The 25,482-nt window shown below is 41.9% G+C and overlaps 1 protein-coding gene and 1 pseudogene across 1 annotated transcript; one reads left to right on the forward strand and one right to left on the reverse strand.

Annotated features, from left to right (window-relative positions):
* Positions 1-10,198: 10,198 nt before the first annotated feature.
* LOC133039986 (sterol carrier protein 2-like) overlaps positions 10,199-25,482 on the reverse strand; it is a 95,101-nt pseudogene continuing 79,817 nt past the window's right edge.
* LOC133041339 (josephin-1) lies at positions 20,484-22,318 on the forward strand. Its single transcript, XM_061121866.1, has one exon. It carries the CDS (start codon positions 21,123-21,125, stop codon positions 21,729-21,731), a length of 609 nt encoding a protein of 202 aa, XP_060977849.1. The 5' UTR covers positions 20,484-21,122; the 3' UTR covers positions 21,732-22,318.

Raw genomic sequence — 25,482 nt, forward strand, 5'->3', positions numbered from 1 at the left:
AGTGTTTAGTGGAAAATGGAGACAGTCCTGGTGTTCTAGAAGCAGATCCTCTAACCCGCACAAGGGCTGTAAAGACGGCGTGGAGTTTGAGACTTGAGTTTTCCGACTCTGCTTCTGCTGCTTTGGCGCCTTCGTGCTGCGCCTCCTTCCCAGCTCCTGCTATTCCTGCAGTGCCTGGTGTCAAGTAAAGGCTTTGGGTTTGGACCTGGGTTCAAATCCCAGCTGGGTTCAAATGAAGATATTACCTATACCTCACAGAATGTCTAAGTTAAATGAGAAGATGGAAGTACATGACTCTGCACAGCCTTTGGCACATGGTCAGCATTCCATAAATGGCAGCTGATATTATTACAAAAGCATCACTGAGATCTGACTAAACATCCAGGAAATATTGTTAAAGCAGGAAGGACAAGAGGCAAGAATGAAACAGAAACCTCCACATGGCCCTGGGTAAGTGTCTTCTAATTCAAGACAATACGAAACAAGAAAACTCGAAAGAAGGGAGGAGTAAGATGTACATGGGGCAGAGGGAGCTGGGAATGAAGGACTAGAAGGCTCTCAAGATGGAGCTGATGAGGACAAAGAGGCAACCAGGACCAAGGTAAGGGGAGATAAAGTGGTGTTATATTACTTCATCATCAGAGAAGAAAATAACTCCTCTTACTCAAAACCTCCAGATCTTTCCTTATTAAGTAGCAAAGTAAATACTGATCTATCGCAGCAGCTTAATTTTCTGGACATTTAGAAATCAAATTGTATGGTGGTTTCTGTATATATGGATTCCATCTGAAGGATCTTGATTAAAAAAACATCAAAGGACAAGCAGGGAATGATGAAAAAAACCACAGGCCAAGTCAGGTGTACAGAAAAAGTCTTCCGGGCTCCTATAACATTCCATGCAAACTCTTTATTATTGGACTTTTCTTGCTGAATATTATATTTCTCATCTCTTTCCCCCTGGATTGTAAACCCTCCAGGGCAAGAACCTCATTTCATGTTCTGTCCTTTCTAGCCCTAAAATAGCATCATTGTAGTAGGCAGAGTGAACCACTAAGGATGTCCATACACTAATCCCTAGAGCCTGTAAATAGTTACATTATATGACAAAAAGGACTTTGCAGGTGTGTTTTAAAGTTATAGACCTTAAAATAGGGAGATTATCTTGGATTAACCAGGTGATTCTAACCTAATCACATGAGCTCTTAAAAGCAGAGAACTTATCCTGGCTGGAGGAAGGAGGTGAGGCAGAAGGGGAGATCAAAGAGACCTGAAATGCAAGGACTTGACTAGCTTTAGAGATGAAGGGAATGTAGGCAGCCTCTAGAAGCTGAGAACAATCCCTGGCTGCCAGCACAGATACGGGTACTTCAGTTCCACAGCAACATGCAGCCAAATTCTGCCAACATCCTGAATGAGCATGGAAGCAGATCCTCTCTGAGAACCTCCAGATGAGAGCTCAAGGGAGCCAACACCTTGGCTTCTGCCTGATGAGACCTGGAGCAGAGAAACCAGCTGAACCCACCCAGACTTCTGAGCTACAGAATTGTGGGATAATAAATATGTGTCAAGTTAAGCCACTAAGTTAGTGGTAATGTGTCACAGTAGCAATAAAAACCTAACACATGCAGAACTAAAACTGGTTCATACTACAACAGCATTCTCCCACACATCATTTCACTTAATCTTTCCAAGCATGATGGGATTATTGTCTCCTTTTATTCCTAAAATTTCCCAATTTTAGGAAATTGATGCTCAGCAGGGATAAGTAACTTGCTCAGGTGACCAGCTAATGAGTATGTACTTGAGCCAGAATTCAAACTTGGGCCCTCAAGACCCAACTCCAGTGAGAGTTGTCTCTTATACTGCAGCTACCATTTGGCTTTCAGATCTACTAACTTAAGCTAAATAAAATGCAAAAAGAAAAAGAAAAAAAAAGAACAAACAAAAAGTGAGGCTACTTTTACACTGTGGAAACTTAAAAGCTTCTGAATACTCATTTCTTTCTGTTTCTTCTGAAGATATCTAATAAGTCAGGGTATACGCAAGTAAATATAAAAACATGTCAAAGTCTTCTTTCTGATACACAGAAGAAATATTTTGATAAATGGAAAGAGGAAAAATCCTCAAAACAGTGACTCTCAATAAAATATTATCTCCCTTTCAGATGCTTTTTCTGCCACTGTTAAGGTACATCTTCCATAATGAAATGCTCTGATTTGCCAGATTTGTTTAGGAACTTCTCTGTGGTTGGAGTTTTCAGTCCTTTCGTGACCAGTTTTTACTGTCAGGAAATTCAACTGATTCTGTCTGAAATTTCCCTTCTATATTTCTTTCCATTATTTCTAATAAGTAAGCAAAATAACCTCCTTCCCTTTGATCTTTCCATCTTTCAAACATTTGTGAACTGTTATCACGCCCTGCCTTTAGGTATCATTTTGCCAAGTCGAAGGCTCCTTTCAGTCTGCCTAAGTCAACCTTTCTCTTATATTGCTCTGCCTTCCTGTCTGAAATTCTTTTCCATATATTCCTGTTCTAAATGAGGTGTTTCATCTTGAACCAAGTGTTCTATATACTACAGAAGGTGCCATATTCTTAGAAACAAATTATACAATAACTTGCAAGGAAAAAGAAAACTTACTGTTTGGTAGTTGGTTTGAAACTGTAGCACTTACTGCTTCTCTGCTTGCAATTTAAATAAACAGCAGACTACAATGAACTTCCCCCTATTTTACATAAAAGTTTATGGCCACACATCCAGGAACTAAAAGGTCAAGCATCTGTTACATGCTGCTGAAAACAGTACTGTGAATATTTATGAAGTATTTAAATGACTATTAATAGAATAGATAGACTAAATGGACACCACTTCTTGCAATAAGTTTTGGATGTGTTACATTTAAAAAAATATTTCTCTAAGAAGTCTGGCTAAAGTTCCATACCAGATTAAACTTCCTGCCAAATGGAATCAGACGCCACATTTCTTAAGGACCAGAAATCTGGCCCAATATTCTCTGTTCTTACCAAGAACTAAAGAGCCATTTGTTTGCAGCAGTCTCCAGATAGATATTAATACTGGACCTTTCCAATAGATTTTGTAACTCTCTATTGAGAAAAACTCTTAAAATTTGGCCAGACATGGCTGTGGTTCCTGATAGCACATAAATCTTTGAGGACCCTTATTAGCTATGTAGTAGTATACCCTAAATTCCTAATTCATATCAGTGTGGTCTCTAAACAAACTCAATCCCACAGAGTAAGTTACACAAAGGTACAATCTGGCTGATTACCTTCTTTTCCCTAGTTAATAAAATCAAGCAACTTCTTTGTGTTCAAAAAGCAACCATGCCATGGACAGCTAGAACCATAATCTTTGGCTGAAATGAAAACCTTCTGAAAGTCTAAATAATCCTATTTTCATTCACTGAGTTACAAAGACTATTAAATTTTCATGAATTTTGAGAATGTAAAGATCAGAAGTGAAAACTGTCCCCAATCTTGAAGTCAGCTGATTATTTGAACTCAAAGGATTATCGTAAAATGTTCCAATGAATAAATTCCTTCATGTTAAAAAAATTTCTCAAATAACATTAGGCACCATCCACTGAGTTACCTGACATTTTACAGCTACAATTGCTAATTTTCACAATCAGCAAGGCAGGCATTATTATTCCTGTTTTACAGAGTGAGACACAAGCTCAGAATCATTATCACCTCAGGGAAGATCCCAATGTTTAAATGCCAATGCATGCATGCTCAGTCACAGACATGCCGGACTTTTTGTGATGCTATAGACTATATAGCCTGCTAGGTTCTGCTTGTCCATGGGATTCTTTTGGCAAGAATACTGGAGTGGGTTGCCATGCCTTCTTTCAGGGGATCTTCCTGACCCAGGGATCAAACCCATGTCTCCTCTCTCCTGTATTGCAGGCAGATTCTTTACCGCTGAGTCACCATGGAAGCCCTAAATGCCAGAGTTAGGACCAAAACACTCATCTGATAGGCCTCAAGTTTTCCCACCATACCAGGCTGCTCTAAATGTATTATTTTCTGAATAATTGAAATAATTTCTGAAGTTTAATTGCTAAAGTTAATTACAGGATTTAATTTCATATTTCTTTTTTCTATGGTAACACATGAAGAAAACAGAAGGATTTTATGTTTATATGTGACTGAGCCTTTTATAAGTTATATTACAATTTTAAAAGAACTTCAGTGGATTGTTGTCTGCTGTTCATTTGTCTGAGAAACCTTTACTGATGCTTACTCTGGTAGACATAGTATTAATACTAGAGACAGAGATGAATAACAGAGTTTCTCCCTTCAAGGTATTCACAGTCTAATGAGACTATTTTAAAAAATATGAACATTGCTCACCTTGTGCAGAAGAGGAAACTTGAGTCTGGCAAGGCTTAAAGCCTTGTCCTAACTTAGCTTCCTGGAGAAGGAAATGGCAACCCACTCCGGTATTCTTGCTTGGAAAATCCCATGGACAGAGGAGCCTGGTGGGCTACAGTCCATGGGGTCGCAAGAGTCAGACATGATTTAGCAACTAAACCACTACGACCACCAACTTAGCTTCCAGGAGGCAGACAGAATCTGATCTGAGATTCTTCTGATCAGACCTCTGTGACTCCCTACCCTCACCTCCACACCAAACTTCCTAATCGTGCTCTCCATTATTGTTCTTCTACATATGCAGCAAGGATTACAGAAATCTGACATCTTGAATTCTGAACAGGTCTTGAGACCTGAACAGATACGGCAACAAGACTAAAGATTTTAATGCACACAGAACCCACTGAGCCACTTTGTTTTATAAACATGTACTAAAACTACAAATAAACTGACTTTTCTGATTACTTCAGGCTTCTTCAATCTTAAATTGAAAGCAATCCTGAGAAGCTACAAGTATTTTCAAAGAAAGAGCCGTATAAGTCTGGCTGCAGAATTTTTAATGTTCTCTGTCATCATCGGGGCAGCAGAAGGTCATTGTCATAGAGAATGCACTTCTATGATGAGGTTCCTATCTTCAAAAATGCCCCCTGTGAATATAAAATTGTTATTCAGCTTATCTCATTCATTTGCTTTATGACAGTAAGCCAAGACTTTGTGCCGGGAGTGTCAAATGGATGTATGAAGTGCAATCTCTGCCCTTAAGGAACTCTCTGTTCAGTGGGAAACAAATTACTACGAGGGAATGGTTACAGCTCTGGGGGTTTTTCTGTTTGCTTGCTTCTTTTGTGGGTTTGTGTGTGTGTGGCAAAGAGGGACAACTTCATGAAAGCTAAGACACGAAAAGAATGAAAAGGAATTTGCCAAGTGGATAAGGTGGGGGACAAGAAGGAGAAGATGATGAGGGTGGGCACAGAAAGCAGCATGTGCAAGATGACCTAATCTAGAACTAAGAGTATTAGCTAATGTGCTTGCTCTTTATTAATCACTTGGAAACTGAACATATCACTACCCAATGGAACTTTTTTGTTCTTATTATTCATAGCTCTTTATGAAACCAGTTCTAACCTAGCACTGAAACCGATTTTGCAGTAATCACCAGTGACTTCCATGTTGCCAAGTTTAATCCAGTAGACACTTTTTAGATAGCATCCTGATCGACCTGCATAGGACACAGTTGACAACTGCCACTTTTAGGCTCTCTTCCTGCGAAATTTTCCTCCACATCTTTAGTCCCTCGTTCTCATCCCCCTTGACAGATCCTCCTCCTCGACCTGATCTCCAAAAGCTGAAGTTCCTCGAGGCTTCATCTAACCCTAATTCTCCCCTTCCCAGGTAACACCATCCATTCCTGTGTCTTTACATACTACCCAGTGTTCAAGACCTCCAAATGTGCATCTATAAGGTGACCTCGCCTCTGAGCTCCAGTCTCATAAATCCAGCTGCCTCCTTGGTGTCTCTGCCAAGAAATATTTTCAGGCACCTCAAAGTTAACAACAAGTTCAAAATTGGAGCTTATTATTTCGACCACTCTCCCTAAAATCTGCTATCCCTTTGTCATTCCAGTCATGGCCCACCATTCACCTGGCCAGTCACTGGAAATCATTCTTTCCCCTACATCTGGTCACCAAGTTCCATCAGCTCTACTTCTGCCTACTTTTGCACATCTACCACCACCTCCACTACTGACACCACAGTCCAGGACACTATCTTCTTCCACCTTCCATTCTCCAACCCTGTAGCCCAGCACATTCTCCTCGCAGCAAGTACAGTGACAGTTTAAATCATTTCATTCCCTTGCTGAGAGTCCTTGGGTGATGGTCATCAGTTCTTTCAGAAATAGTTCAACTCCATCCCCTTCTTCTGGTACATGGTAAGAATGTGAAGTTAGGAGCATGTGACATTATTTGGACAATGAAATGGGAGCAAAAGTGATAAGCATCATTTAAAGGTAATTTTAAGAGTCAACACATACTTCAGCTGCTTTACTTCCTTGGTCCTGACAATCCCAGTGCTCCAGACAGAAGCTGCTGCTCCATTGGACTGGGTTCTAGACAGGATATGATGGCAAAACAGATATATAGCATGAGTGAGAAATAAATATATGTAACACTACACCTTCAAAAGCTTCCAACTGCACAAAGAATGAAACACAAATGGCTTACCTTAATGAACAAATGCCAATATAGCTGGCTCCTGTGTGTCTATCTAACATCATCTTGGGGCTGTCCTTCCAGGTCACTATATTCCACTCACATTGGCACTCTTGCAATGTCTAGAACAAGCCAAGCATCTTTCATCCTTTCCTGAATGGTTCTTTCCATGGTTCATTCCTCACCCTATAGATCTCAGCTTAAATATTACCTCTTCAGAGATGTCTCCCTCAACCACTGTCTCAAAGGGGCCCCCTCACTGTGACTCTCCCTCACAGCACCCTGATCATCTCCTGCAAAATACATCAGTCTGTAATAATGATTCTTTGACTGACATCTCTCCCACTAGGCTCTAAGCACTGTTAGGGGTGGAGCTCACTGCTGTCTCCAGTGCCTAGCATTACCATTAATGTGGTACCCTATAGACAGTAGGCACTCAAGATATATTTGTTCAGTGAATGAACGAATGAGAAAAGATTCAAAAAAAACTACAGAGACGTCCCTGGCGGCTCGGTGCTAAAGAATCCGCCTGCCTATGCAGGAGACATGGTTCGATCCCTGGTTCAGGAAGATCCCACATGCCTCAGAGCCACTAAGCCCATGTGCCTCAACTACTGAGTCTGTGCCCTAGAGTTTGTGAACCATGACTACTGAGCCCACACACCACAACTACTGAAGCCTGCGTGCCCTAGAGCCCATGCTCTGCAATAAGGGAAGCCACGGCAATGAGCAACCTGTGTACTGCAACTAGAAAGCAGCCCCTACTCATCACTACTAGAGAAAAAGCCCAGGCAGCAGCAAAGACCCAGCACAGCCAAAAATAAATAAATAAAATTATTTTTTAAAAAAAACTATAGACATCATATTGCACATCACAGAGGCAAAAGGTGGGGAGAAAAAGGGAATTTGAACTTACAGTAAGGGAATTAAGAATGGCTAGGATGTATACCTAACATTCATTTAGGTACTTTACATGTTATCTCTCTGCTGCTGCTGCTGCTGCTAAGTCACTTCAGTCGTGTCCAACTCTGTGCAACCCCATAGACGGCAGCCCACCAGGCTTCCCCGTCCCTGGGATTCTCCAGTCAAGAACACTGGAGTGGGTTGCCATTTCTTTCTCCAATGCATGAAAGTGAAAAGTGAAAGTGAAGTCGTTCAGTTGTGTCCGACTCTTAGCAACCTCATGGACTGCAGCCCACCAGGCTCCTCTGTCCATGGGACTTTCCAGGCACGAGTACTGGAGTGGGGGTGCCATTGCCTTCTCAATAATCCTGGGAGGTCAATATTAGTATCTCCACTTTCTAAGTCAGACAGCTGAAGCTCAACTTGCTCAAGTAATGAAACCAATAATGGCATTAGTTTTAACTCAGGCCAGTTAACCTCTTTCCTCCAAGCAATGATGCTTCTCTAGAAATTGAACTGTTATTATATTTTTATCAAGCACTTTTCTATTATAATATCAGTTCAGTTCAGTTCAGTTTTTGGCTGTGCTGGGTCTTTGCTGCTGCCTGGGCTTTTTCTCTAGTGGTGGCCAGCTGGGGCTACTACTTTCTAGTTGCAATACACAGGCTTCTCGTTGCTGTGACTTCTCTTGTTGCAGAGCATGGGCTCTAAGGCTTTCAGTCGCTCAGTCATGTCCGACTATTTGCAATCCCATGGACTGCAGCATGCCAGGCTTCCCTGTCCATCACCAACTCCCAGAGCTTACTCAAACTCATGTCCATCAGGCTGGTGATGCCATCCAACCATCTCATCCTCTGTCCTCCCCTTCTCCTCCTCTATCTTTCCCAGCATCAGGGTCTTTTCCAATGAGTCAGTTCTTTGCACCAGATGGCCAAATTATTGGAGCTTCAGCTTTAGCACCAGTCCGTCCAATGAATATTCAGGACTGATTTTCTTTAGGATGGACTGGTTGGATCTCCTTACATTCCAAAGGACTCTTAAGAGTCTTCTCCAACACCACAATTCAAAAACATCATTTCTTTGGCACTCAGCTTTCTTTATGGTCCAATTCTCACATCCATACATGACTACTGGAAAAACCATAGCTTTGACTAGACAGACCTTTGTCGGCAAAGTAATGTCTCTGCTTTTTAATATGCTGTCTAGGTTTGTCATAGCTTTTCTTCAAGGTAGCGAGCATCTTTTAATTTCATGGCTGCAGTCACCATCTGCAGTGATTTTGGAGCCCAAGAAAATAAAGTCTGTCACTGTTTCCATTGTTTCCCCATCTATTTGCTGTAAAATGATAGGACTGGATGCCATGATCTTAGTTTTTTGAATAATATAAATTGCACTTATATGTGGATACATCTCTACTCCAAGAACCAGTTTTTGGCTTTCTTTTCTTTTCTTTTTTTTCAGGTTCATCCTAAAGCCTATAACAAATATCTCCTGTTATCTGGAACAACAGGAGGCAGAATAATGCAGCAAATCCAAACTACAAGTAAATCAGACATTTTATTGGAACTTTTTTCTGGAAGTATTTTTTCTTCACAGAATAAAAACCCAACACAATTAGGAAGTAAGTCTGTGTTCTGAATTCATTTTCAGAACTTGAGATCAACTTGTGCTCCTGTTCAATTGTTCAGTCATGTACGAGTCTTTGAGACCCCATGGACTGTAGCCCGCCAGGCTCCTCTGTCTATGGGATTCTTCAGGCAAGAATACTGGAGTGGGTTGCCATTTCCTCTTCCAGTGGATCTTCCTGGCCCAGGGATCGGACCCGCATCTCCTGCAGCTCTGGCATTGGCTGATGAATTCTTTACTGCTGAGCCACCTGGGAAACCTGAAATCAACCTATACTGGCTTAACTTACCATATTGCCCCATTCCCAGACACTGTTCTGCTTGTTGCAGAACATGCAAAGTTAAATGGCCAAGGGCTATGGGATCCACAGTCCTGATTTGATAAGTAGAGATGCCAAACATCTAAACAAACAACTAAAACCACCAGAGCTTTTTGCCTCTGACCCATCTTTGGGTAAAGTAATTGTGTTAACAGCAGAAAGATGTGGCCTGAATAACTCCCAAACAGTTCTGCTGGACTCTGAGTAGACTCACAGGATTATCAGAGCAGAAGGAGCCTTAAGGACCATCTTAAATGCCCTATTTTAACAGGTTAGAAACTGCCAGACATTACTTATTTGCCTAAGAAAAACAAGACTCCTAACTCCTAGTCAAGTGCCCTTTCCACCACAACACAGCACGTCCCTAACCAAGAACTAGTAGTGACTGATTATGGGAAAGTAGCAGTAAATAGTAGTCTAGATAGTACAAACTGTAAATCTCCAATGTTTCTCTTACTCTCTATCATTTAGAGAACTCTGAACAAAAAGAATATACACAATTTAAAAAAAAAAAGGAGATGAGGAAGAGTAATTTTCTATTAAACATTCCTCTGAAAGCATTATTTTACCCCATATCTTACTGAATTATTAGAAAATTAGCATTAGCATTAGAAAATCTAGGAACATATATGTGGCTAGTAAACTAAACATATGGAAAAGAAAAATTATAACAAAGGAAAGAGAGCTTTACAAATTTAATTAAAGTAATACAAGAGTATAATTTGAAAATAGTGCATCTCAAAGCAAACTTTATTTGTTCAATTATTTTTCACAACAGCATTTTATGACTCTAATACACTGAACTTTTTCAAGAAAGAAACTCATTTAAAAGTAGATAATTACTCCCAAACTTTGATCATATTTCTTTAATGTGGGAAGAAAATACTGCCTTGATTGCATGAAATGCAAAATTTTAAAGTTCTATTTGTTTTTTTTTGTTTAACTCCCAATACAGAATTTTAAAAATTGTCACTGGGAAATAGGTTGAGGTCATTAAGTGCACGACACTAAATAAGCCAGCTACTGGTGTTCTGTTTCTTCCTGAGTTCTCCCAGAGAAAACTTAAATTGAATCTTCAGCAGAATAATCCTCAAATGTACTTTATAACCAAAATGAGAGCTTTTGTTTACATAGTTTTTGGATTTTGCTATTCCTAAATTTACTCTAAAATTCAATTTTACCTCAAACCATAATGACCACATTAACTGTGCAATGCACAATTGTATGCAATTCAGCAAAGCAGTAGTAAACCATCAGGTTCTATTCACCCAGGGCTTAGGAAAAACAAGATTGGTCACACCCATTTAAAAACAAATTTCATGCTATTTCCCAATATGTGGTTTCAATCTAAGTTCTGACAATGAATTATATGTATATCTATATATCTCAACTTGACTTTCAAAGGTAGGCAAAGGGAGTTCTTTACAGCTTAGCTTTGTCTGTGGCTGAAGCTGGAGATTTTGTCATTTCACAGCCAGACTCACATTGCCAGTGATTTTCAATTTGCCTTGAAAGAAGGCCTGTGAGGAAGAAGAAACAAAATTTATTATTTGTTGTTTTGAGATTGCTAATATTTCTAGACTGTCCAGCCCCAAGATGATTTATTTATCCAAGTCTCTTAAACTTTCTTCAAAATATGAAACTTGGCTTTCGGGAATAGATTTAGCACCAGATTCCTCACAAGGGTAAATTTGTAAAAGTCATGCTTTACACAGAGCAGTCAAAAGACACAGCTTTCCCAAATCTGTTCTCTTAGAAATTGAGTCTGCCATTACCTGTCTTCCTCAAAGGAGGTACATTTTCCACATATTAGGCAGAGTGGGCTCATGCTAGACTGATTTTATTTAAAAACATTACACGTTCAGTGGGTCTGCCAGCAGGGAGGAAAAGCGCATGTGTAACATACTTAGAAACTTGGGATTTGATTACAGATGCATCTAGGCAATGAAGTGTCACCATTTTTCTCCCTTGTTTGGTCTACATGATAAAGATGTATTCCCTACAGGGGGAGGCCAGGCAGCCTGCTGAGCCTGAGGTGCCTGTGTGAACCTTTGGCTCAATAAGGAGACTCAAACCAGTCCCAAGTGCAGAGCCACAATTTGTTCCACTTAACAACTGCCTGGGATTAGATCACATGATGTTTGCTAAATTTATCATGTAACAAAATCCCAGGGAAACTTTAAAGAAATAGAAAAATTGGGAACATAGCATGATTTCTCTGCTATGAGCTCAGTCTTACTCAATTCTTAAAATAGAGGGAAAGTTGCTGGTAGTCTTCACTTCCTAACAAGTATATTAAGGAGTGAGGAGCTCTTCTGCCTCACTAGTAGGAAAGCACTGAGCTCTGCTTTCTCTACACCTTCTGGTGAGGGTGACTAATTCCTTTTTTCCCCCCCCCTCCTCTGTCTGGACAAACTAAATATTTCCTTTCTATATGGCACACAGCCTTCTGTCTGATGACTTAAAGGTCAAGTGTCTCAGAACACAATATATTTAACATATGTCTTTTAAAAATATGGACCAGTAGTTCCTACCAGAGAAACTCACCATGTTTCCCTTTTCTTAATTAAAAGAAGAAATTACATTTTATTTAATAATGATTACAGAGAAAAAATGAGTCTTCACCTTTTAGAGACTCCAAACAAAAGAATCATTTAAATCTGGGCCCTAAGGTGCTTTTCATGTGTGCTTTCTCCTAGAGAGCATATTGCTTTGCTTCAACTGTAGCCAAACATATAAATTATAATTTCCACTGTGTTCAACGGTTTCCAGTCAAATCCTCTTCTGAGCATAGGGAAAACCATTAGCACATTAACACAAAAGTCTCCCATTTTTATCTTTAATTCCTCTGGGTGCTAACAGGTGTTCAGGAAAAGTAAGCTGACACTTTACTCTCCAAATGGGTGGTAAACAGATAAACTGAGAGAATGAGGGTAGCTGAGGGTGAAGCTTGACCATGCTGCCAAGGAAATGCATGGAGTGCACAGTGCCATGAGCAGTGGTAGGTGGGAAGGGGAACGTGCCAGCTCCGAGGTTGATGGCCTCTGTTCTGTCCAGATTTTGAAGAAGGCTCAGTGGGTGCAAATGTCAGTGTCAATGGTGTGTATTCAACTGAAACATCATAGATGCAAGTCTCTTACTTGTCAATGCACCAGTTGAAATGTGCTTAGTTGCTTAGAATAAGCATTTGTAAAAGGAATACAAGTTAAGAGTCAGATTTAGTCGTTTATCCAATCTCAAATTATGAGAGTACCACAGGAACAAATAAGGCTGGAAGTGTTAGCTGCTTCAGTCCTGTCTGACTGTTTGCAATCTCATGGACTGTAGCCTGCCAGGCTCCTCTGTCCATGCGATTCTCAAGGAAAGAATACTGGAGTGGATAGCTGTTCCCTTCTCCGGGGATCTTTCTGACCCAGAGATTGAATCCGGGTCTCCCAAATTATAGGCAGATTCTTTACCATCTGAGCCACCAGGGAAGCCCAAATGAGGTGGAGGCAACAACAACAAAAAATCAGGTTACAATGGAAAGCAGCATCTTAGCTTCCTTTGTGTTACCTACGGATAACATATATCAAGTCTGCTCAACATTGTGCCCCTAAAGAATTTAAGAAGACCCTTGATGATCTGGGGGCCTGAAAAATCTATACAAGCCATGAATACATTTTAGAGAAATACAAGTTAAGCCAGTGATTGTGAAAATTTAAAAATGCCAGGCATCACGCTAAGTTCTGGAGACACAAAGATGAACAAGATGTGGTTTGTTCCCTTGAGACACGCACACTCTCCTGGGAGAAGAGACAGGCACACCACTAGTGTAATGAGACAGTGCTAGGCTAGCAGTCCAGCAAGCGGCCCAGAAGAGAGACTGACTATAGCTCCCCAACAGTGTGGTAGGAGGTCTTTAAACATAACAACTAAGTTCATTTTGTTTTGTTATATTAATATTCATTTATTTTATTTGACTGTGCTGTGTCTTACCTGCAGCATAAGGGATCTTTAATTGTAGAATGCAAACTCTTAGTTATAACATGTGAGATCTAGTTCCCTGACCAAGGGTCGAACACAAGCCCCATTAATTTGAAGCACAGTCTTAGCCACTGGACCACTAGGGAAGTCCCTAAGATCATTTTAAAAGATAGGAAGTTTGTCAAGGAAATCACAGCTCAGACAAAAAAGGAGCACAGGCAAAGATACGAAAGGTAAAATGTCTTGCCTCTGTGACCACTAGTCCTTTCTTCTGTCTGGATGACTCCTACTCTCCACCTGTGCACTGACTCCCCCAGGACAAAGCCAAGCATTATTTTCCCTGTGAAGCCTTCACTGACAGCCCAGGAAGATATGGCGTCTCCTTCTTCCACCCTCTCTGACCACAAGCTGGACAGGGCACCACAGCTATTTGGTTGCACTTATTCTTCTACAGACCTATCTCATACCAAACTGTGGATGCCCTGAGCATGTGAACTATTTCTTATTCATCTGGACATTTTCAGCACACAGGGCAGTGACTGACACATGGCTAGCTCCACAACTATTTGTCATTCGTTAAGTGAATATTTGGGGAACACTGAATTTTGTGGGTTTGACCACTTTACACTTTATGGGATGAGGCTGAAATAGGTGATGAAGTGAAACAGGTTAAAATCCACCTAATACAAGGATATAAGTACTGTCATACTTACCATCTGAGGATTCATTTTACCAGTCATCAGAGCCAGTAAGTCCAAGTCAGTCATTGTGATTGTACAGTCGGACTTCTTATCTAAAGATAACCCTGGGTTTGATCCCTGGGTCAGGAAGATCCCCTGGAGAAGGAAATGGCAACCCACTCCAGTATTCTTGCCTAGAGAATTCCATGGACAAAGAAGCCTGGCAGGCTATACAGTCCATGGGGTCACCAAGAGTTGGACATGACTGACTAACACTTTTTCTTTCTTTTCTTTCACTGTGGACAAGGATCCCTTAGAAGAAATGGAGTAGCCCTCATAATCAACAAAAGAGTCTGAAATGCAACACACAAGTGCAATCTCAAAAACAGCAGAATGATCTCAGTTTATTTCCAAGACAAACCATTCAGCATCACAGTAATCCAAACCTATGCCCTAACCAAAATCAGATTCATTGCATTCTTTGCAGCCAAAGATGGAGAAGCTCTATACAGTCAGCAAAAACAAGACCTGGAGATGACTGTGGCTCAGATCATCAGCTCCTTACAGAAAAATTCAGGTTTAAACTAAAGAAAGTGGGAAAAACCACTAAGCCATTCAGGTATGACCTAAATCAAATCCCTTATGGTTATACAGTGGAGGTGATGAAAAGATTCAAGGGATTAGATCTGGGAGACAAAGTGTCTGAAGAACTATGGAAAGAGGTTCATAACATTGTGCAGGAGGTGGTGACCAAAACCATCCCCAAGAAAAAGAAATGCAAGAAAGCAAAGTGGTTGTCTGAGGAGGCTTTACAAATAGCTGGAAAAAGAAGAGAAGCAAAAGGCAAAGGAGGAAGGGGAAGATACAACCAAGTGAATGGAGAGTTCCAGAGTAAAGTAAGAAGAGATAAGAAGGCCTTCTTCAATAAACAATGCAAAGAAATAGAGGAAAACCATAGAATGGGTAAGACTAGGGCTCTCTTCAAGAAAACTGGAGATATCAAAGAAACACATCACGCAAGGATGAGCATGATAAAGGATAGAAACAGTAAGGACACAACAGAGGCAGAAGAAATTAAGAAGAGGTGGCAAGAATACACAGAAGAACTCTACAAAAGAGGTCTTAATGACTCATATAACCACAATGGTGTGGTCACTCACCTAGAACCTGACATCCTGGAGTGTGAAGTCAGGTGGGCCTTAGGAAGCATCACTACCAACAAAGCTAGTGGAGGATGGAATTCCAGCTGAGCTATTTCAAATCCTAAGAGATGATGTTAAAGTGCTGTACCCAAGATGTCAGCAAATTTGGAAAAACCAGCAGTGGCCAAAGGACTGGAAAAGATCAGTTTTCATCGCAATTCCAAAGAAGGGCAGTGCTAAAGAATGTTCAAACTACTGGACAATTGCACTAACTTCCCATGCTAGAAGGTTATGCTCAAAATCCTTCAAGTTAAGCTTCAGCAGTATTTGAATTGAGAACTTCCAGATGTATAAGCTGAGTTTAGAAAAGGCAGAGGAACCAGAGACCAAATTGCCAACATTTGTTGGATCATAGAGAAAGCAAGGGAATTTCACGAAAACATCTACTTCTGTTTCATTGACTACATGAAAGCCTTTGACTGTGGATACAGCAAAGGGTGGAAATCTCTTAAAGAGGTGGGAATACCAGACCATCTTAACTTGTCTCCTGAGAAACCTGTATGTGGGCCAAAAATAACAGTTAGAACCTTATCTGTAACAACGGACTGCATCAAAATTGGGAAAGGAGTACAACAAGGCTGTATATTGTCACCCTATTTATTTAATTTATATGCAGAGTACATCATGCAAAATGCTGGGCTGGATGAATCACAAACTGGAATTAAAATTGTTGGGAGAAATAGCAACAACCTCAGATATGCAGATGATACCACTCTAATGGCAGAAAGTAAAGAGGAACTAAAGAGTCACCTGATAAGGGTGAAAGAGGAAAGTGAAAAAGCTGGCTTAAAACTCAACATTCAAAAAATGAAGTTCATGGTATCCACTCTTATCACTTTATGGCAAATAGAATGGGAAAAAGTAGAAGCTATGACAAATTTTTTCTTCTTGGGCTCCAATATCACTGTGGATAGTGACTGCAGCCATGAAATTAGAAGACGTTTGCTTCACAGAAGGAAAACTATGACAAACCTAGACAGCATATTAAAAAGCAAAAATATCACTTTGCTGACAAAGGTCTGTATAGTCAAAGCTATGATCTTTCCAGTAGTCATGTACATATGTGAGAGTTGAACCATAAGGAAGGCTGAGTGCCAAAAATAGATGCTTTCAAATTGTGATGCTGAAGACTCCTGAGAGTCCCTTGGACAGCAAGGAGATCAAGCCTGTCAATCTTGAAGGAAATCAATTCTGAGTATTCACAGGAAGGACTCAAGCTGAATCTGAAGCTACAATACTTTTGGCCACTTGATGCAAAGAGCCAACTTACTGGAAAAGACTCTGATGCTGGGAAAGATTGAAAGCAAAAGTAGAAGAGAGCAGCAGAAGATGAGATGGTTAGATAGCATCATGGATTCAATGGACATGAACTTGGGCAAACTCCAGGAGATAGTCAGGGACAGGGAGTCCTAGCATGCTGCAGTCCATGGGGTAACAAAGAATCAGACACAACTTAGCAACTGAACAACAATGTGATAGTATTAGTAGGGAGGGCCTTCGGGTGTCCTAAGGGTAGAGCCTTTATGAATGGGATTTACGCCTTATAAAGAGGCTCCAGAGAGACCCTGAGCCCTTCCACGATGTTGGCCCACAGCAAAAAAGCACTGGCTATGAACCAGGCAGAGGATACTCAAAAAAGGTGACCATGCTGATGCCTTGATCTTGGACTTCCAGTCACCAGAACTGTGACAAATAAATTGCTGTTGTTTTTGATCCACCCAGGTGTGGTATGTTCAAAGAGAAGTACAAATAGACTAGGATGGGGGCAAACTATTAAAGCATAGCATGTCCTTTTATTAAGTAACTAAAACAAGATTCAAAACTAAACATTTTTCTTTTATGTCTTAGGATGCAGAAATAACCCCTAAAAAGACGGTGTCTCAATGGCCATTCCATCTCTACCTCTATCTAAATTTTCTCTTATTGCTTTAGAAACAAGGTCTGAAGTCTTAAAAATTCAAGTATTTCCAGTCTAGGAAAACCAGTTCCCTTGTAGATATAGAACATCAAAGAGCAGGGAGGAAAAAAAAGCTAGCAAATTGAGATAGCTGGACTTGATTTACAGTTGGATTAGATTTTAATATTCCAAGAAAGAACTCCTAGTGACTTTAGGAAATAAAGTGCTGCTGCTGCTGTTACTATACCAGCACTTACTGAGTTCTCACTATGCTGAGAACCTCACATACCTGGGCTCATTTGATCTTAAAAATAACCCTATAAGGGTGAGAGGGGTCAAACAACTTGCTCAAGGTCACACAGCCAGTAAGTGGCTGAGCTAGGTAGGGAAGCAGATTCCTGCTGCCAAAGCCTACACTCCCAGCTCCTAAGTTACATGGCTCCTCTCATTACAGGAAAAATACATTCAACAGCTCAGTTTTCACTGGGCCTTCACCAGTTCATCAGCATCTGATGCATCCCAGATGCTTTCTCAGCTCCCTGTGTCCTTTTAAAGAATCACAGGCAATTCCAATGCATTTAAGCAAAATTAATGTTTAATTTATAGGTTGGGAAGGAAGTAATGACTTACTGAACACTTACTATGCTAGGGGCTTTACATACCTTGTCTCATTTAATCCCCACAACTGCTCCAGGGACAGACAGTATTCTCACCATTTTCTAGGTGAAACAATTGGACTCAGGAAAAGTTTATATCTAATGAATGACAAAGCCAAGGTCTGAACCCAGGTTTGGGTATCTCCGAAGACTATGTTTTTTCTCCTGTACCTTGGGGATGGGAGACTCTGGGGCTTTCTATATCATGTTCCCCACAAAGGGGCAGGGTTGAGAACTCAAGTAGGTGCTGAGGGGGCAGACTATAGGAATGAAAGAATAATATGTCACGTTAAATTAATCAACATTGGCTTCCTGGAGACATGCTATGTGAGTCGTTTCAAAGGAGAGGAGGGAGGGGCAGAACTGATAGAGAAGCACCCAGGCAGCAAGAAAAGAGTATGAAAATGTACAAAATCTAAAAGTCCTTGACATAGCCACCTGTATCATTACCAAACTCTTAGAATATAAGCAAGTGAAATACATTTAAGCAAATTTTACTATGTTTGCAGAAAGTAAACCTCTCAACAGTAGGTACATGTCAAAAGAATTAACAATTCTCTTTCAGATGTCAGTTCAAACTAGGACAGGTTATTAATGCTTTAACATAGCTGATCTCTAACAAATGGTCATTTGTTGGCTGATGTAAAAAGAGCTGGCAATTTCCCGTGGCAGCTTTTACTGGTAAGTCCATATTTCAACACCACGCCCGGCTGCCAACAAGTATCAGTTTCAGCAGAAATTCGGAGTAAAATTCCTGCAGGTTTGGGATGGGGCACCTAATGTGGGGAGAGCTCACTGCCAGAGTCCATATACAGAGAACATGGTTTTTCTGAAATTTTTATTACGTTTCCATAAGCATATAACCTTTCAAAACAAACAAACACTAATAACAAAACAGGAAAAATTTTCTCTAAAAACCACATCTGTCTAAGTATATCAATCTATAAACCTGAAGTAACCATTAACCTTCAGTCATTTTAAAACTCGGCATTATTTCCCAAAAGACCTTTTTATTTCTTGAAGCTAGAATCTAAATGAAACATTAGTTTTTCTTCCTACATTATGTTAGATGGCAGCTCATAGAATGCAAACATAATTATGTTTCTGCCCACTCATTTTGAGAAAAAAAAAAAAATGCTGCCCACACCAGATGCCCTCACTGCTGCTCAGCTTTTCCTTCATTAATTTCTAGTTAATTCCTTATTCAACAGTACACATAACACTGCTCTTAATATTTTCTCCAAGCTCTGAACTCTATTCTAAGAACTCTGTCAAGCTCCTCTGTACCTCAAAATGCCCCTGAGTATTTATCTACTCTCTCAGAGAAAGAAGTATCCATTCCTCCTTGCTAAGGCTGACCCTCCTTCCACCTGTGTTCATGATGTCATCCTCTCCTCCAGGACCGTCTTCAATTATGTTGTGGTAATGAACTCTGGGCTTCCCTGGTAGCTCAGCTGGTAAAAAATCTGTCTGAAATGCAGGAGACTACCTGCAATACAGGAGACCCGGGTTTAATCCCTGGGTCAGGAAGATCCCCTGGAGAAGGAAATGGCAACCCAGTCCAGGATTCTTGCCTGGGAGATCCCATGTACAGAGGAGCCTGGTGGGATATGGTTCACGGGAACTAAACTACCACCACGAATGAACGCTACCATCTTTGACAGACCTCCTCCTACTTCACAGCTTCCAGGTACCATCAATTTCACTCCAAACACTCCTGGCAACTGCCATGTAACAATGTCCTTTTTTCTTACTGCCAACACTTGGGCTATCCTTTTTGCTTAAGTTAAATGGTGGTATCATCCTTCCTCCTAATTGCTCTCTCTGCCTCTGATTTCTTCCTTTCTAATTCATCAGGTCTAATACAGCAACTTCATCCTCTAAAGGGCAGTTCTGACTTTTTTTTTTACTACTCAAAAAGTTTTAACGGATAGATTATATATCAAATCACTTTCAAAGTTCATAGGCTAGTCCTCTAAAAAGCTAGTTCTTATCCTTCACATCTCTTAACTGTACCAGGTTCTCTCCAAGGACAGAAACATAGTATACAATATAGCTACCATTTACTGAATGCTTACTAAGCATCACTCATTCATTCTGCTGTTCATTTTTATTATCTATTTTATTGAAGGCCTACCAGGTATCAGGTATTATTCTAGGCACTGTGAATACAGCAGTGAACCTAAAACGCAAATGTTCTGCCTTCATGCAGCTTACAACTCAAGTGGAGGATGGACAATAAGCAAATAAATAAGATACAGTATATCAGATGGAGGTAAGCGCTACAAAGAAAAATATGTCAGAAAAAGACAATAGGGAATGGTAATGAGGTGTGATTTATAAGTGTGGCCGGGGAAAGTCTCACTGAGGTGACATTTGGGCAAAAATCCAAAGGAAATAAAGGGACCAGCCATGAGGATAGCTGAGAGATGATAATCCCAGGCAGTAGAAAGCTCCTGAACTGGGAACACCCCCATGTTCAAGCAATAGCAAGGAGGCCAGTGTGACCGGAGCAAAGTGAGGGATATGTAGTAAGAAAGAGAAGATTAGGGCCAATTATGTGGCGTGATAGTAAGAACTCTAACTTTTACTCTGTGAGTTGAAAGTCACTGAATGGGGGGGCCCGCTGACGTCGGGCTCAGGGCTGCGTCGAGAGGGTGAGAGTTCGCGCTTTCCGAAGGAGCTGCGTCCGCCTCGGCCCCTCGAGGTCCCGCCGCACCCGAGAGGATGGAGAGCCTCCCCCGAGGCCGCAGCAGGGCCCGCGAACCCACACCGGTCGGCCCTCGTTAGCTGCTCGAAATTTGTGTTTTATCTGCCGCTTAGGCCTTGTCTCCCGAGCCAGTGGCTTTGTGGTTCCAAAGAAATGGAAGAAAAGGAGCCATGTGACCGATTCCATTCGGTCCTCCTGCCTTGAGGCCTGATTGGCATTTGCAGAGAGAAAATACAGCAAGAAAATCGTTGGGTTTTTTTGGAGGGGGTGGAAGAAGGAAAACAAGGTCTTTGATTTTACATGGTTTTTTAAAACTTCTGCACTTTGACAGTGGCGGCGAAATACACTAATCCAAAAGTTATCTTTCTGTTGAAAAGAGGGGGATTATTTTTCCTTTTGAGTCCAACCTTTTCTTCTCCCCGTGACAAAGCATAAATCATGGACACCAGAAAGTAAGGTGGACCTCAGGAATTCTCAAAAGACTGAGAAGCTTACATTCCTCCTCAGGAGGGAAGGGTGGGGTGTTTTTAGCCCTCTCTGGAACCTAAAAGGAAAAACATGAGTTGCGTGCCATGGAAAGGAGACAAGGTCAAATCTGAATCATTGGAGCTGCCCCAGGCAGCACCCCCACAAATCTACCATGAGAAACAGCGCAGGGAGCTCTGTGCTCTGCACGCCCTCAATAACGTCTTCCAGGACAGCAATGCCTTCACCCGGGAAACGCTACAAGAGATTTTCCAGAGGTTATCTCCAAACACCATGGTGACCCCCCACAAGAAGAGCATGCTGGGAAATGGGAACTACGATGTGAACGTCATTATGGCAGCACTTCAGACCAAAGGCTATGAAGCTGTTTGGTGGGACAAGCGCAGGGATGTCGGCGCCATTGCTCTCACAAACGTTATGGGCTTCATCATGAACCTGCCCTCCAGCCTGTGCTGGGGTCCCCTGAAGCTGCCACTCAAAAGGCAGCACTGGATCTGTGTTCGAGAGGTGGGAGGTGCCTACTACAACCTCGACTCCAAACTGAAGATGCCCGAATGGATTGGAGGCGAGAGCGAGCTCAGGAAATTTTTAAAACATCATTTGCGAGGAAAGAACTGTGAACTCCTGCTGGTGGTACCAGAAGAGGTGGAGGCCCATCAGAGTTGGAGGGCTGATGTGTGATGCAGTCCCGCCCAGCCTCCCCTCACCTCAGCCCCCTGAAATCCTCCGTGATGTGCTGTGGCCTCTACCGTGGGTCTGCCCTTGCCACTTCCCCAAACATCTCATCGGGTCTTTTTTCCCCTCCAATTTGACAGTGCAATAGGACAGACATGTGGACTGTTACAAGAACCAACCAGCGTTACTCGCTCCTGGAAAAAGAAAGTAGGAGCTCTGTGTGCTTAGGGCGAGCTGTGGAGACCTTGGTTTTATGTAAAAGAGAAAGAAAGGTGGGTCTTAGCTTCCTTTCCCCATTTCTATGAGGACTTGACAGAGGCTCTGCTGGAGTTCACTGCTGCTCTGTCTGACTCACCTGGAGATGCTGCCTCCCCTTCCCCTTTCCTGGCAACCAGTGAGTCTGAACACGAAGTCCAAAGCCCACGGGACTGGTTGGAAGGCCTCAGAACAGAAAGGCCTCTCAGGAAACCATCTCCTAACTGCAGCAGCTGTACAGCATGCTGTCTCCAACCCTCTATGCCACCCTGACCCCATTTTTAAGAGTGGTTTATGGCCATCCTTGAAGTTTTATAATGAAAAGTTCTCTAATATTCCATGCCGGGTGGTTGAATCCTGCAGTATTCTAACATGACAGGGTGAGCTAGATACCTGAGGATGTGGCCAAACCCAGACTAGGGACAGGCACGGACAGCCTGTCTGCCTCACTCCAGCATTGTCCCTGCCACTTCACTGCACTGGTTTAGGAGGTTTGGGGACACAAGACAGGCCAAAGGGCAGTCTTCCCAGCTGACCCACCCCGGTAAAATCAGAAAAAAATAAGACTGCCTTCACCATCAAATTCTACTAGTTTGAGACAGCGTTGGGCAAGGGAAGTATTGTGAAGCTAAGCCCTCAGAGATTTGGAGCAGCTCGAATTAGAAGCCCTAGGCTTGGAGTCATTCTGGTGACCAGAAGCAGAGCCCTCACGCTGGGTAGATACGTGCATCCTGCTTAGGACCTGGGTTTGTCATCTCTGGAGTTTCTTTTACCGATAACTGAGAACTGACCCACCCCTACCTCTTTAAATAGCTGTAGGCCACTTTTCTCCTGGTAACTTTGGAAAACAAGAGGAGGAGAAATAAGTGTTAGACTACACCGCCTGTCACCAAAGGGGCCATGGTTGTCTCAAGGCAAGGGGGCAGGCAGGGGTGGCCTGTCCAGCCCTTCACAGATCAATGGTCTTGGCAGGTCTGCGAGCTGCCCCACTGGCCAGGCTCCTCTCCAGCAGCAGAGCCAGCCTGGGGCTTGCATGTCCAGCCTGAGCAAGCTTAACGGGATGAAGCTGAGGCTTTCTCCCCACTGTGACTGGAGTGCATGTTTACACCAGCACTTTTTCTGCACATGTATCTTCAGTCCCACAAGGCCATTGTTTTAACGCTGAGTAACAGAGGCCACCAAGCAGCTACTGCGTTTCACCCTCTCAGCAAGTGGCCGCAGTCTCTTCTGCACCATTTTCTACACCAGACCTGCTTGGCACCACAGGGAGCTCGTCACCCCTGCACAATGACATTCCAACCACCACCAGCCAGAAGTTACAGCAAACCTTGCTGACTGTCACAAGCAGGACCTTGGGTCCATTGGCACTGTCAGTGATGTAAGCCATTTCCTGGGAGGAGGAGAAAACTCCTCACCACCAGTCTGCTTGGGCCTGTGCAGATGGCACTTCAAAGGAGTCCTCACGCACTTGGAGTCCATAAGCCAATGGGATATGCAAAGACGCTTAACCATTTCAGGGCTGGTTCCTCTGTTCATATCCAATTCTGGTGCTTAGGAACAGGGACCTATGCTGATGCCCGAGGGCAGAAAGCCCCACTTCCTTTAAGGAAGTGGGCAGGCCTGACCCTGACACCCAGTCAGGGGCAACCCTAGGCTTTTTGTTTTTCTCTTGCTTTTCCTTTTTGTTGGCCTTGTGCTGGGTTTGTTTACAAAAGATGTATTTTGTTTAACCAAATATTAAAAATGGAAACTCCGTAAAAAAAAAAAAAAAAGAAAGTCACTGAATGATTTTGAGCTGAGAAGCGTCAGAATCTGACTTTGAGTTTTAAAATGATCACTCCAGCTGGTGTGTGTGAATAAGAACCCATAGAAGGCAAGGTCAGAAACAGAGATCAGGCAAAAATGATGGCGGACCAAGGCGGCAGTAGTAGAGGAAAGAATTTGCTGGCGGATTAGACTATGGAGTGTGAGAAAAAGAAGAGTCAACATAGATGCAAACTATTACATTTAGAATAGATAAACAAAAAGGTCCTATTGTGTAGCACAGAGAACTATATCCAATCTCTGGGATAAGCTGTAATGGAAAGGAACATTTAAAGAAGGTATATATGTATAAAATGAGTCACTTTGCTATATAGCAGAGATTGGCACAACATTCTAAATCAACTATACCTCAATTTAAAAAAACAAAAAGAAGAAGAGCCAAGCATGACCTCCAGGATTTTAGACTGAGGAACTGGTAAGACAGAAGAGCAATTTACCAAGATGGAGAAGACAGTGGAAGGAGAACACAGTTAAAGGGGAGTGGGAGGAAGATCAATATGGTTTCAGACATATTAGCTTTGAGAAACCTGTTAAGTATACAGGTAAACTTGTTAGTTAAGCAGCTGAATATATACCTGGAGTTCAGTGTTTGAGTTCACACTGAAGATACCTGGGAGTCATCAGTGTAGACATGGTTTGAAAAGCATGAGATTAGATAAGAGCCCCAAGAAGTGAATGTAGATAGAACTGAGCCTTAGAGCACACCAACATTTACACACTTAGAGATGAGGAAAAAAATGGGAAGAGAGGCCAAGAAGGAACAGCCAATAGGTAGGAAGAAAGCCTAGAAGAGTAACATTATAAAGGCTGGGAATTAACCACTGAAGTTAGCAGCACAATGGTTACTCATAACCTTGACAAGAATAGTTATGGGATAACGATGAGCTGACAAAAGCTGACTGGAGTAGGTTCAAGAAAGCCTGGGATGAGATGAAGTGGAGACAGTGGGTACATATTTAGGTCTTCTGAGGACATGTAACCATACACTGAACCATGTGCTTCACAGGTTAATTAGGGGATCATTATTTCTCTTAATCTACAGATGAATCCTATGAAATAGGAACCATTTATTATTTCCATTTACAAATGTAAAAAACAAAGCTCAGAGAAGTAAAATAATTTTTTAAGGCCAAAATCTGTGAGTGGCAGGACCAGGACTCTAAACCCAAGTTTGTCTAATTCCAAAGCATAAGGCTAGCCACAGTGATAAAGCCTCTCAATCTTTGGGAGGAAGCAAACAGGACCTATTCTATTCCCAAAGATTCCCCAGTGCTTGATAAGGTTCTATATCTAAAGCCAGCCCTTCTGGGGCCACCAAGGCAGGCCCCCATCTTCCTCTGTAAACTTGTCAGTGTTCCTATCAGTGAGGTCATCACTGCCCTGACCTGAGTTAGGCAGCACTGATCCTTTGCCATTCTTCACGTCCACCACCCAGGTGGCTTCTTTACCCCCAGGGCCATCCTCCACCTTGAAGGCAAAAATACCACCAATTTTCTTCACAAACTGCTCTCCTTCCTGGAAAGAAAAACAACACAGAGTTATATTAAGTTCATTCCTCTGGCTTTCTCCCCAAATTAAATGTTTAAATAGATACATGACGTGAGTGGCTGGATCAGCATGCAGTCCCCAGGCTCCCTTAGGATCTTTCACCCAGAAAAATCCAAAAGGCAGCTAGGCA

Source organism: Dama dama, chromosome 20, assembly GCF_033118175.1.
Source record: "Dama dama isolate Ldn47 chromosome 20, ASM3311817v1, whole genome shotgun sequence".
NCBI lineage: Eukaryota > Metazoa > Chordata > Mammalia > Artiodactyla > Cervidae > Dama > Dama dama.